A 14,658-nucleotide genomic window follows, 5' to 3' on the forward strand; every position below is an offset into this window, starting at 1 on the left:
TATACAAGTATGATATAATTATTATATTAATATATATGTATTATTTACTTTTAATATTTGTAGTATTTTAAAGATTCAAGTATTGCAAAATAATTGCAAAATTTTGATAAATTCGCTGTAAAAATAAAGGGCTTCTCAATTGCTTCTGTTTCACACATGACAATAAAAGACTGAGCACAAGCTGGTCCTGAATAAATGATTTAATCAGTTACAATTATGGCAACTGTGCATGTACACAATTAAAAAAAATTCTCAGTGCTTGTGCATTGTAGGATTTACATTTATCCAAGTGGCTCGAGTGTTTTGACTACATTCACCAAAATTAATTCAGATCCATTTAATGATTCAGTGACCATTTCTGGTGATACCAGAAGGTGGTGACAAATGAGTGTCTTGTGTGAAATGAGTTAGTCACTGAATCAGCGAACAAAATAAAATTTTAATCCTTTTAATCCTTTGTATGTCTACAGATCTACAAAGAGACTTTAGTAGAGGTTTTATGCATTACAAGAACAAAGCAAATCTATAATTCCCCTTCTATTGTGAGCTGCTGAGCATGACTTTTATGAAAAGACAACAGTAGTAGTCTTATAATAATTATGAATTTCAATAACATCCGTACGTTTTCATGTATAAAAAAAGCGCGTCTACATATCTATTCACTTCAGTAAAATGCCTAAGTGTTCTAAGAACACAGCAGATCTATCTTTTTCCCTACAGTTTGTCAACTGCACACCAACATAGTTAAAAAACAAGAACTGATAATAAAAACAGCTTTACATATTTAACACAGATCTAGTGACCTGATTAAATTGACAAAAACAACCGATCAAACTATTACCTCACAAACATAATGTAAAAAGCATAACTTAATGAAGACTTATGCACTGATATAAACTCGACTTACAATGTGTGCTTAAAAGAAGGATTGTCCTTTGTTTTTTTCAGATTAACAATTTTTATTTATTCACATATTGAACATAGAAAAACAAAACATATATACACAGAATCAACAATTAACCCCCACTATTACCCCTCCCAATCCCCAACCCCACCCTGGACCCCAACAACATCCCAGTGGTCGTACATATTATAGACACACACACACACACACACACACACACACACACACAAATAAAATAAATATATATATATATTCACATATCCAGAAATGTCAGATATCTGCCCTATTTCTCCACAAACAAGTTAAACTTCTCCAGTCTTCTAAATTACCCTTCTTCAAAGGCCACCACCCTCCCCATCTCCAAGCACCACTCCTGAATTGAGGGTGCTCCAGCCGACCTCCATCCCCTTAAATGTATCTGTCTGGTGAACATGACACTGGTTAGGACCCAACTCTTTATGTTTCTATTCTCAACATCGATGACCGCCCCATCACCCAAAATACAGAGTCTGGGGCAAAATGATAGTCACACCCAGTACATCACACACAAAACTCCGAACCTTCAACCAAAACTTCTGGATCTTAACACCCCCAAAAGACATGGTTATGTCTCCATCCTCTGACTGGCATCGCCAGCAGGTGGGTGTGTCTTTAAGACCAAGCCTATACAATCTAGAGGGGTCCAATAGAATCGATGTAAAATCTTGAATTGCATAAGGCGCACCCTTGCATCTCTAGATGCAGACTTGACATTTTTTAGAATCCTAGCCAAACACTCCCTCCTCCAATACCAAGTTAAAATCTTTCTCCCATAATCACTTGAGAGAAGTTGAAGCTCCGTCCTCCAGACTCTGAATTAGCAGCGAGTAATACACTGATGCCTCATGACCTTTTCCAAAAGCAGTAATCACCACACCCAGAGTATCTGCCGCTTTAGGGGTGTGTATGCTGCTCCCAAAAATAGGACAGAGCAGGTGGCGCAGCTATAAATACCTAAAAAACTGAGATCTGTGAATCCCAAAACGTTGAACCAAGGATCTCAACACTCAACTCTCATATAGGTCACCGAGTGTATTAACCTCCCTCACAATCCACTCTGACCACCAGGAAGGGGACTTATTAATACATAATTTTGGGTTCAGCCATATGCTCGGGGCAACATTTAAATAAATGTCCAAATTAAACACCTTTGTCAGTTGGCCTATGCAGCTTACTGAAAAGTAATCTGGGACGTTTCCCATTCCAAATGAAGGACTTTGCTATGCTATCAAATTGCCTGAAATAAGACAGGGGGATATCTATAGGGGAAGACTGTAGCAGGTAGTTGAATTTTGGAATACAATTAGTTTTAATAACATTAACCTTCCCAATCATCGATAAATGCAATGAAGTCCACCTGCCCACATCGCGCAAAAACCTTTTTGTTAAAGGGTCAAAATTAACTAAATAAATCACACAAATTTGCTGGGAATAAAATACCCAAATACTTAATACCCACCCATGGCAATGCCAGTTATAGTAACTCGCCAGTAATAGTATAATAGTAATCGGTTTGGTGCAAGCAAATATGAACTCGAGTCATATCACTATCCAGGATCATTTAGTTATAAGCGGTATAACAGCACCTTAGGGCCTCCAAGGGGGACCCAGCTAATGATACCTAAGGGGCCCCCCAGTTTGCTTAGGGCCCCTATAAGGCTAGAAAAGGCACTAATTATGTTATATAATTATGTTTAACAATCCAAGTCCTTAATTTATGCTTGCTGTCCATTTACAGAAGAAGAGAGACAGAACTTTCAACCAATATAAATGTACTGACAAATCACAGCTTTTGTTCGACACCACAAAATTGTCTCATTCAAATAAGAACCATTCATACTTAAGAAAAGGACAATGTGTTTCTCAAATGTACAAATATATATGTATATATATTTTTATTTTTTTTTGGTCACAGGAAAGTTGTGCTCTCTAAAACATTCCTACAAAAACAGAGAAGTGTGATGGAGCCAACTAAACCTTTTAATAGTACATTCAATTCAATTTGATAAACAAACCAGTTTGAACTGTTTACATTCTTTTTAGATAACAGTGTTGTTATCTAAAAACCCAACATGTAGGACAAATATGATGTTTATAATAGGGGAAAAAAAAAAAAACAGTACTAACACACACACACACACACACACACACATACACAAAAACAACTGAAAAATACAATTTGGAAACAAATAAATGGTCAAAAGCCATGCCGATATAACAGGAAATAAAGTATAACACTATGTGTCTATATATCCATTAAATATAAAAACCTGATTCACCACAATGAATGCTTTCTGGCATGTGACAAATATTGTGGGTTAAAATGTTGTACAGCCACTCAGTATACACAACCTAAACAACTATACAAACATGTAATGGAAACATGTATACAAGCAAGCAGAATAAAAACCATTATTTCCAGCTATGCATTTATATATAGAGAGCTATATAAAAACAAATAAATATCTATATAATCAATTTATGATTTTCAGCATATTTGACAAAAATGGCCACAGCTATGTTTGATTAGACTAAAATTCCAGTTCTGTTAGAGTTTGTTCTCTATATAAAGGCACTTGCCTTCTTGATTCCATTCAAAAAACATAAATGACTACATGCCCGTACAACATTGTGACATGTATGACATGTCAGAACACAGAGTAAAATTGTATGGAAAAGTAAATAGTGGTTAGAAATCCCCTCAAACTTTGAGATGAGTGGCTTTTTCATAGCATAACTAAAATTAACTATTCCAATTCAAGTCACAAAACTGAAATTACAAAATTTACAAATCCCACATTAAGGCAAGATTACTCTCTTCGTCAGTTTCACAGTCCCATCTGCATGTCAGCGAAGTTGAAAAAGTTGTCAACATCACGTGAGGATGTGTTTTTGCTCTCGGAAACAAACACCTGTGCAAAAAAACAAGAATAAAAAAAAAACAGAAAGCAGAAAAAGCATTAGCTGACCTGAGTACACCTGCTGTAGACTGACTTGAGAAGAACCACTTCCTCTTGTAATTACCTTAGTCCCACTGAACACCTGGTCTGCAATGGCTCGGCACGCCTCCACCACACCATCTCCATTCAACTCTAGGGCTACCACTGGACCTGATATAACAGAGTTTTATGTTACATACTGTATTTCCAAGATGGTCTACATGTTCTTACTAGTTTTGACACAATACTTTATTGCACCTTTGGTGATCAACTCTGTGAGGCTCTCTGCATTGTTCTGGAACACTCTACTCACATCCTCAGGACGCATGGAAACCTCTTTGGTCTGAATAAGGACAAAGCCTTTGCTGGTCACCTGGATTTAAATGATGGATACAGAGAAATGTTAGACAATAAAAAAAGGTTGAGACAGAAAATCTTAGACAACAAATATATATATATTACTTAAAACTTTTGTAAATTAGCTTGGTTATCCATATCCCTGCAAACTGTTGTTGGACAGGTCTGGATTTGTGTACTTTCTTTAGAACTTTAAAGGAAAACTAAGAAATTAACACACCCTAAAGTGGGATAGTAGCCAGTGACAAAAAGATCAAACACATTACAGCAATTATTTTCTCTCTCTCTCTCTGTTGCTGTATTTCTCACACCAATGTTGCAACCAGAAGGTTAACTAGATGATATCTTGAAGTTGCTGCTTAAACAGGAAACTTATATTTAGCCTTTTTTTTTTTTATTTATTCTTTTTTTAAATGTACAAACCCATTAAAAAAAAAAGAGGGCTTTTTATTTATTTATTTTAAACTGCATGAAACTCTCAATACATTTAGCTCTGCCAAGAAGTTACAGCAGAGGCAAAGAAGTTAACTTTCTATAATGTGCGATACTGGTCTTTTTTAAATTTGATATTGATAATACCACAACCCACTATAAAATATATATATTTTTTTACAACAAAGGCTACTTATAAACATGCCAGAATAAACACTATATCTGTTGTTCTCAAAGTTACTTAAGGATTATAGTTTCTGTTCATGGTGCATTGTTTTGTCACAATTATTAAAGTGCTACAGACATACTACATTTAACTGCTAGATTAATAGTGCAAATCCGCAGAGCATTTCAGTGTCACTCAGAGCAAACTTTGCTATTCACATCTGCATGCCATTCAAATGCTTGAACAGTATTTGTTGCTAAATGCCTATGGCAATTATACTGTGTATTTGCAAACCAAACCCTTACAACAGGGGTGGGAAACCTTTTTCCAATAAGGGCCATTTTAGTATTTACAAAAATATTTGCCGGCCATACAATTGCTTGCATTTTCTGATTGTGGGTTGAAATTAATGTAGGCACTCCATTACGTGTTAATGCACAAATATATATTTTTTAAAAAGGTCTTTCTATTATACAATATTTTGCGTTATTATTTAAAATGAGATTTAGCCAATATAGCAATTTATTGCTAAAAATGTAAACTGTAATCAATAAGCATATGTTTTTTTGCTTAAGCTTTCTCTAAAAGACAAAATCAATTGTTCTGCAAATATTTTGCGGGCACTCATGGCAGCATGCCCAGTAGTAAAGGACGGATAAAGTTACACATTTTATTGAAGTGTGAATAGCCTTTATCCTCTATTCTATTTCTATAGGTAGAGTGACTGAAAAAAGCCAATTTCATTTCCCAATTACCACGGCAAAACTTGAACAACATGTTTCCATTAGACTTTAGTACACATCAACATCTAATGTGGGAGCACTTGCAAGTCTTTCTCAAGAAATGTGACACCAGGAACTTCTGACTCATTTTGAAGTTCCTGCTTGAGAAACTTACAAATAAAAAAATCAAAGATTAACAAACGGTCTACACATAATGCTTGTCCAATTGGTAGATTGCCCGCTCTTGCAACCATGAAAGAGTCTTTCCATCAAGCTGTCTCTAACCTCATCAATAAGCTTGCGGGCGTTAGCAGTGGTGTAGTCTCCAGTGAAGAAAACAAACAGGCAGGACTCTTCACTCTCCTTACGCCGTCCTCCTTTAGTCAGAGGCACTATGCTTCGGCTTGCTTCAGTAGATATTCTCACAGACTTGAACTCCGACTCAGGATCCGGTAGAGGCATATGGTCCAGGACAACAGCATTCTCTGGTAGAAGACTCCAATTGGTCTCTCCAGAGACAGGTGTGAAGTCATGAATATTGCTCCAGTTGTTATTGAAGATGCTGAGGCCTGCATCTTTAAAGTGGAAAGCCAGCTCGGGGTAGTAGTATTGGTAGCAGCCAAACTTCATGCCAGTAGAAGACTCGATAATGGGCTGGGTGGCACAACACAGAAACACATCCATTTTCTTACAGTCTCTGGTGCGGAACTGCTGGCAGGCCACCACACACTTGATGTCTTTGCAGTCTCTGAAGAACACACTGCCTTTGACTGGACCTAGCATAATACAGCAGTTCACACAGTCGTCGATGTTAATAGTTGCCGAATGGTCAAATACGAAGATGTTACAGTTCTCACAGTCCTGAATGACAAACTGCTGGCCATTCAGTTTGCCTGGCAACCGGCCCACAGTCTCATTCTTGAGGCCTGTCAGCATGAAGTCTTTAGGATCGACCTGCATAAAAGTGCAAATAGCACAAAGAAAGGTCAATACATTGAGAACTCTTAAGCTTTCTGATTTCATTCACACTTTTGCAACAGGATGTCTGCTCACACAGAGGGCGTTTAGTTACATGATGATGCTAAAGGCAACTTTTAGTCATTACTATTGCTCATGTTTATGATTAGTGTTAAACTTGTGTGTAACTCATACCTCACTGTCTGTTTGTGCAACTGATACCTCAAATCATGTGGCTTGTTGAGGACTAGGTGTGCATTACTTTTCTAAGCAATCTGATTTATAATTTTCACCTTGTGTCTGCTAAACTGGGCAATATTTAGAATTCCATTGGGGGTGGGATATTTTTTGGGTCAGAAAGCAACACCCATGCAACCATGTAGCAACATGCTGCTAACAACCACAAAGAAAACCCTAGCAGCCGCAAGAAAAATCCCTAGCAACCACAAGGATCACTTCTGCATCTGCACTTTTTTTTTAGAAAATGTAAAAATCTAGTTTGTAATTTATGCTCAATTCAATATAATTTATGTTTTAATCCAATGTGTCTAACAGTACACTATTTACAGGAACAGTGTTAAGGGCACAAATGTAATAAATGGCCATAACTAAATGTAAAAAAAGGCCCCGAATATAATAACTTTTGGTCCAAAGAGTAATAAAGACCCTAAATATAATAAAGTTTTAAAAATGTGATAAAGATCCGAAATGTAATAATTTGTGGTCCTAAATGTAATCAAGGCTCTAATTGTTAGAATGATCACATTTTACACCAATGAACCATTTACCAGTTAGAGTTACAACTTATGTTTACAGCTCCTACTGGCCATTCAATAACGAGTCACTAGAAAGATGATCATAGTACATTTAATCATAAATCACTACAAAGTAAATGTAAACAATTTATCATTAAAATTATATCTTTTAAAAATATATAACCCCATATATTCATCCCAATAAAACAGAATCAAGGATATACAGTTGTGCTCAAAAGTTTACATACCCTGGCAGAAATTGTGATATTTTGGCATTGATTTTGAAAATATGACTGATCATGCAAAAAAAAAAAAAAAAAAAAAAAAAAAAAAAAAAAAATTTCTTTTATTTATGGATAGTGATCATATGAAGCCATTTATCATCACATAGTTGTTTGGCTCCTTTTTAAATCATAATGATAACAGAAATCACCCAAATGGCCCTGATCAAAAGTTTACATATCTTTGAATGTTTGGCCTTGTTTCAGACACACAAGGTAACACACACAAGTTTAAATGGCAATTAAAGGTTAATTTCCCACACATGTGGCTTTTAAAATTGCAATTAGTGTCTGTGTATAAATAGTCAATGAGTTTGTTAGCTCTCACGTGGATGCATTGAGCAGGCTAGATACTGAGCCATGGGGAGCAGAAAAGAACTGTCAAAAGACCTGCGTAACAAGGTATTGGAACTTTATAAAGATGGAAAAGGATATAAAAAGACATCCAAAGCCTTGAAAATGCCAGTCAGTACTGTTCAATCACTTATTAAGAAGTGGAAAATTTGGGGATCTCTTGATACCAAGCCAAGGTTAGGTAGACCAAGAAAGATTTCAGCCACAATTGCCAGAAGTATTGTTCAGGATACAAAGAAAAACCCACAGGTAACCTCAGGAGAAATACAGGCTGCTCTGGAAAAAGACGCTGTGGTTGTTTCAAGGAACACAATACGATGATACTTGAATAAAAATGAGCTGCATGATCGAGTTGCCAGAAAGAAGCCAATGCCACAAAAAGCCAGGTTACAATATGCCCGACAACACCTTGACACGCCTCACAGCAGTGACGAGACTAAATAGAGCTTTATGGTCACAACTATAAGCGCTATGTTTGGAGAGGGGTCAACGAGGCCTATAGTGAAAAGAATACCATCCCCACTGTGAAGCATGGTGGTGGCTCACTGATGATTTGGGGGTGTGTGAGCTCTAAAGGCACGGGGAATCTTGTGAAAATTGATGGCAAGATGAATGCAGCATGTTATCAGAAAATACTGGCAGACAATTTGCATTCTTCTGCACGAAAGCTGCGCATGGGACGCTCTTGGACTTTCCAGCATGACAATGACCCTAAGCACAAGGCCAAGTTGACCCTCCAGTGGTTACAGCAGAAAAAGGTGAAGGTTCTGGAGTGGCCATCACAGTCTCCTGGCCTTAATATCATCGAGCCATTCTGGGGAGATCTCAAACGTGCGGTTCATGCAAGAGACCAAAGACTTTGCATGACCTGGAGGCATTTTGCCAAGACGAATGGGCAGCTATACCACCTGCAAGAATTTGGGGCCTCATAGACAACTATTACAAAAGACTGCACGCTGTCATTGATGCTAAAGGGGGCAATACACAGTATTAAGAACTAAGGGTATGCGGACTTTTGAACAGGGGTCATTTTCATTTTTTTCTTTGTTGCCATGTTTTGTTTTATGATTGTGCCATTCTGTTATAACCTACAGTTGAATATGAATCCCATAAGAAATAAAAGAAATGTGTTTTGCTTGCTCACTCATGTTTTCTTTAAAAATGGTACATATATTATTTCTCCAAGGGTATGCAAAATTGAGCACAACTGTTGGTGAGAAGAAACTATTTAATGAAGACTTTTGGCCATTAAACCATACTGAACTGTATGTAAAAAAAAAAAAAAAAAAAAACTGTACCTTTACCTTTATTAACTATACTAATGTGATCAAAAACGCTAATGCTTAAACATGATATCAAAGTGTCCACACACACTTATATTTGCAAAGACAAACATAAACCGCCTTACCTTAAACACTCTCCTGGCACCTTTGTATACATTAAGGACCAAAAATTATTCAATTTAGGGCCTTTGTTACATTTAGGACCAATAGTTGATTACATTTAGGGCACTTTATTATATTACATTTAGGAGCTTTAATACATTTAGGACTAAAAGTTATTACATTTAGAACCAATTATTACATTTATGCCATCTAGAGCAACAGCAGTCTCCCACAGTGACCTAGGGTCAAGTGCCTTGTTCAGGGGCATAGTAGTGACAACTGGTACTCTTGACTTGAGTTCACCAGTTGTCCCAGACAGGTGGGGATCAAATGAGTGAGGCGTTTGCCCATATATTTACCGCCACTGCCATGTAACAAAATCTAAACGTCTAATCCATTAGATCAGACAGACACAGTCCTTGACAGACAATATAGAACGAAAATATTGATGTACTGTTGCACTTGATTCGTGCACTCAATCTGCACTTAAAAGCCTCGACCAGTGCAATATTTATGATAACTTCATAAAACGGAAACTTCCGGACACCTAAACGCTCTCAAAGCTAGTGCGATCGCAGGAGCAGACAGACACTCACTCCCTGTCATACATGTTGATGGCGACACCACTTATGTGCTTATCCCCAACACAGGGTTATCTGGACAACCGCCAGGCAAACAAGTTACGTACCCTGACTTTAAGCCGATAATAAGACCTTTCTACAGCATGTGAAAACCTATAACCAACGGGTGACTCTCGTGCCGCTGACCAATCGAAAGCAACAGCGGCTGGCAGTCATAAACACTGATCAAGAGTGGCCAAACCCTTCGCTAGCGCGATTACGCACGAAGGGAAAGGCATCATATGCACCTCGGCTTGTGTTTATGCGTTAACTAGGCGATTTTGGCTCACCCATATGTCATTATGTGTCTTCTACTCTTGTGAATAGCTGTTTTTGGTGGACTTAGGTTGTATTTCACCCTGTATCACTCCTAACGCAATTGTTAGGAACTGTTTACGCAACATAATACACTGGATCCGTATGGTTCTTGTTTGCATACACACACACACAAAAAAAGGTTATAATTCAGCTTCGTACCTTTTCTCGTTTGTCCCAACTGTATTGCTTTGGAGCCTCTTGGTTGCTGTTGCTGCCAAGCTCATTGCCCGCAGCGCTCTCGTTCCCAGCGGGCAAGGCAGAGTCCTTTTTAGATTTTCTCCTTGATTTTTTGGAGAAGAAGCACCCCATTTATGCAGACCAGCGTGCAGGTCCTTTAAAAGACCCTGCGAATACTCCGCGATATGCAAGTGCGCCCCTCCTGTCGTAAATGCCACGCGTTTCTGTAATAATCTTGATTCGTAGCTGCAGCTTGTTCTCTCGCCCTCCCCAGAAACTAATCAACCACAGGCAGACGCAACCTGTGTGCTTCCCGTTTCCTTGATCCGCGAGTCAGCCAATCAGTGTAGCGGACCGCGTTACCAGGTAACAGTTTGATTTGCGTGAAAACTCGGCATGTTAGTCCATTGATTATCTAACAACACAAGACACTCCTGACTAGTTGGTTATTTTATTTATTTATTTATTTTTTAATAGGTACTTCCGATTAATACATTTATCCTGAAACATGATTTGTTGATGAGTTCACAGTGGTGACCTTTTTAACATTTGAAAAACAGTAAATAACTCCACATTGATAATCCATTTATCAAACGTGTCAGTTTGTGGTGTCAAATAAATACCATTCCGCTACATACATTCTATGCAGAAAGGACATCTATTTCTTGTTTTATTAATATGATGTCTTAAAGAATAGTTCACCCAAAAATGAAAATTCTCTCATCATTTACTCATCCCAGATGACTTTCTGTCTTCTGCAGAACACAAATGAAGATTTTCAGAAGAATATCTCAGCTCAAGTCCATTTAATGCAAGTGAATGGTGACCAAAACTTTGAAGCTCCAAAAAGCACATAAATGCAGTGTAAAGGTTATCAATATGACTCCAGTGATTCAATCCATCTTTTTGTAGTGATCCAGTCGATTTTGGATGAGAACAGACCAAAATATTAACAATAACTCCTTTTTTAATTATAAATCTGCAGTCACCCTGGCGATCATGATTTCAAGCTCGATTACACTTCCTATAGCGCCATCCAGCGCTCTGCACATGCGTCAACCACTAGGGAGTGTAATCGAGCTTGAAATCATGATCATGCTTAGAGACTGCAATGGCAAGGTGTACAGTGAAAAAGGAGTTACATTTTGGTCTGTTCTCACTCAATACTGATTGGACCACTTCAGAGGTAATGGATTTAACCACTGGAGTCTTATGGATTAATTTTATGCTGCCTTTATGTGCATTATGGAGCGTCAACGTTTTGGTTACCATTCACTTGCATTGTTTCGACCTACAGTATAGAGCTGAGATATTCTTCTAAAAAATATATATATATTTTTTTTGTTAAATACATTTTTTCTCTCCTTGTTTTGTTCTCTCTTGTCCTCTCTCTTTCTCCTGTCTCCACTTTCCACAGGATTGGAGCAGCCAGGATTGATCTACACCTGTGATTGGTGTGGCCCATGAGACAGCTGGTGAATTTGTGATTTCCTGTTGATACTATTGCTGTTGAAAACCTGTTGTGCTAAGAGTGTTTGTTGTAGTGTGCTGTTGTTTGTTTGCTTGGTTGTTTGTTGTTGCTCGACTGTGTAACCTTTAAAAATAACATTGTGATTTTTGTGTTGATAGTTGATCAACATTATTTCTTTTTGTATATATCTGTGTAAAAATTGTAAATAGCCAATTCATCTGTGGGAAGCTGTAGGGGGTTGGTGCCATTTTCTTTTATATCTCCTTTTTCTCTTGTTTAGTGTTAGTTAGGAAGTAAGGGTGTTTATTGTATTTTTTTATTATTTATTTTATTTGTTAGTTTATTTAGTTGGATTTGGTTTGTTGTTTTGGCTTATACTCACCCATGAAGTTGTTGCTTCCACTGTGGTGTTTATAAATAAAATTGTAAAAAGACATTTACTTTTGTGTTCCAGTTTTATGTTGAGGCCTCACCCTAGATCGGGTCGTAACAGTATTAATAAACTGAGATGTTGCTTTCAACTGTAATAACAGGGTGAATATGTGTAAAGTGGGACAGTTAAAGGGAGAGTTCACCCAAAAATGAAAACTCTCATGATTTACTCACCCTCCTGGTATCCCAGATGTGTATGATTTTCTTTCTTCTGCAGAACACAAATGAAGATTTTTAAAAGAATAATTCAGTTCTGTAGGTCCATACAATGCAAGTGAATGGATGCCAAAATTTTGAAGCTCCAAAATCCACATAAAGGGAGCATAAAAGTACTCCATAAGACTCCAGTGGATAAATCCATGTGTTCAGGCATGATATGATAGGCGAGGGTGAGAAACAGATCAATATTTAAGTCAGTTTTTACCATAAATTCTATTCCATGCCCAGTAGGGAGCGATATGCATGAAGAATGTTAATCACCAAAAACAGAAGAAGGAGAAAGTGAAATAAAAGGGAGGAGAATTTGTAGAAAAAAGTACTTAAATATTGATCTGTGTCTCATCCGCACCTATCATACCGCTTCAGAGGATATGGATTTAACCATCAGAGTCCTCTGGAGTACTTTTACGTTGCCCTTATGTGGATTTTGGAGCTTCAAAATGTTGGCACCCATTCACTTGCATTGTATGGACCTATAGAGCTGAAATATTCTTCTAAAAATCTTCGTTTGTGTTCAGCAGAAGAAAGTCATACACATCTGGGATGCATGAGGGTGAGTAAATGATGAGAGAATTTTCATTTTTGGGTGAACTATCCCTTTAAGCTTGATCCCCATTTAACAGTTAAAAAATTACTAATCTAATCTTTGCGAAGTAAACAATTCACTTTTGGAGGTTTTAAGTTGATGATGTTACATCAGGATATGTGGCAGATCTAATGTCTTACTGAGCTCTTATGGATTAATTTTATGCTGCCTTTATGTGAGTTTTGGAGCTTCAAAGGTCTGGTTACCATTCACTTTGAATTGTATGGACCAACAGAGCTGAGATATTCTTCTAATTTGTGTTCTGCAGATGAAAGAAAGTCATACACATCTGTGATGGCATGATGAGGGTGAGGAAATGATGAGAGAATTTTGGGGATAACTATCCCTTTAAAAGTACCAAGAAAAGTAAAATTTCAGAAAGTGTCCCACTTTGCTCATATTCACCCTATCTGGGATTCTTAAGGAATGTGGTTTGAAATTCTGTAGTAACATTGTGCAGAAGAAAGAAATAATTTCAACAAATAAATTGTTTTTAAAAGGGGTTATGCAGGATTGGATCACAATTGCCAAGGACAGAATTGCTGAGGTTAACACCTGAGAACTGTGGAAAATTAAACTTTTGTAGTGGCATATAGTGCATGTGCACTCCTACATTTAATTGTGTATTAAAAAAAAAAAAAAAAAAAAAACCTCATCTATATGACTCAGCATTCACATATACATCTCTGCATAAAAAACAATATTGGTGCAGCTGAACTGGATTAAATTACTGCTGATTGCAATGTGCATACAGATCTATTCAAGAGGTAAAACAGCATGTATGGAAAAATACAGCAATAAGACTTCAGCAATCATACCTTTTCAGGAAGCACAGAAGGAAATTATTTTCAGATATGACTGGATAAAAGCTGATGTCTATAGCATTTTGACACAAAATTCTGGCAGCTTTGATTTTTCTGACCTGACCGTATACAGACTGAATATATATTTAACTTTAACTTTCAGTAATTATTATAGTTTTATAGTCATTACTATTCTATAAATTTAGTTTAACACTTAGAACAAGCTTTTAGGTAAGGAAATGATGACTTACCATTTTTCGTATAGCAAAGGAAGTGTGATAACATGCAGAAGAGTAAAAAGGAAATCTCAAATTCCTGTTTTCTTCAATCAATGTGACAGCGAGACCCTGGCCTGGAGGTCGACAAACAACCCCATTTTCAGTGATTTAGAACAAAACACTTTAGGCATGGGTATAGGAATGATTTAAAAAGTTGAATCAGTTTTTGAGAAGTTTATTTCAGTGGTCTCTGAAAACTAATTATGGTAAAGGTATCATTCACCAAAAATGAAAATTCTGTCATCGTGTACTCACCCACATACAGAGGAGTATAGTAACGAAGTACAAATACTTCGTTACTATCCTTAAGTAGCCTAATTTGTTTTTTTTACATTTGTACTTTACTTAAGTTGTGTATACATATTTCTTTAGACTTTTACTTTTATTTCACTACATTTTGAAGATAATAATTGATACTTTTACTCCGATAAATTTCTCTAGACCCTTTCGTTACTTTTGTGAC

At 36.9% G+C, this 14,658-nt stretch overlaps 1 protein-coding gene across 1 annotated transcript; it reads right to left on the reverse strand.

The window, feature by feature from the left end:
- Positions 1-1,062: 1,062 nt before the first annotated feature.
- Positions 1,063-10,694, reverse strand: LOC127449415 (protein XRP2-like). Its single transcript, XM_051712822.1, has 5 exons — positions 10,389-10,694; positions 5,845-6,513; positions 4,141-4,255; positions 3,968-4,053; positions 1,063-3,855 (listed from the first exon to the last, which is right to left on the reverse strand). Exons 1-5 carry the CDS (start codon positions 10,536-10,538, stop codon positions 3,772-3,774), a joined length of 1,104 nt encoding a protein of 367 aa, XP_051568782.1. The 5' UTR covers positions 10,539-10,694; the 3' UTR covers positions 1,063-3,771.
- Positions 10,695-14,658: the final 3,964 nt, after the last annotated feature.

This window comes from Myxocyprinus asiaticus, chromosome 12, assembly GCF_019703515.2.
Source record: "Myxocyprinus asiaticus isolate MX2 ecotype Aquarium Trade chromosome 12, UBuf_Myxa_2, whole genome shotgun sequence".
Classification (NCBI taxonomy): domain Eukaryota; kingdom Metazoa; phylum Chordata; class Actinopteri; order Cypriniformes; family Catostomidae; genus Myxocyprinus; species Myxocyprinus asiaticus.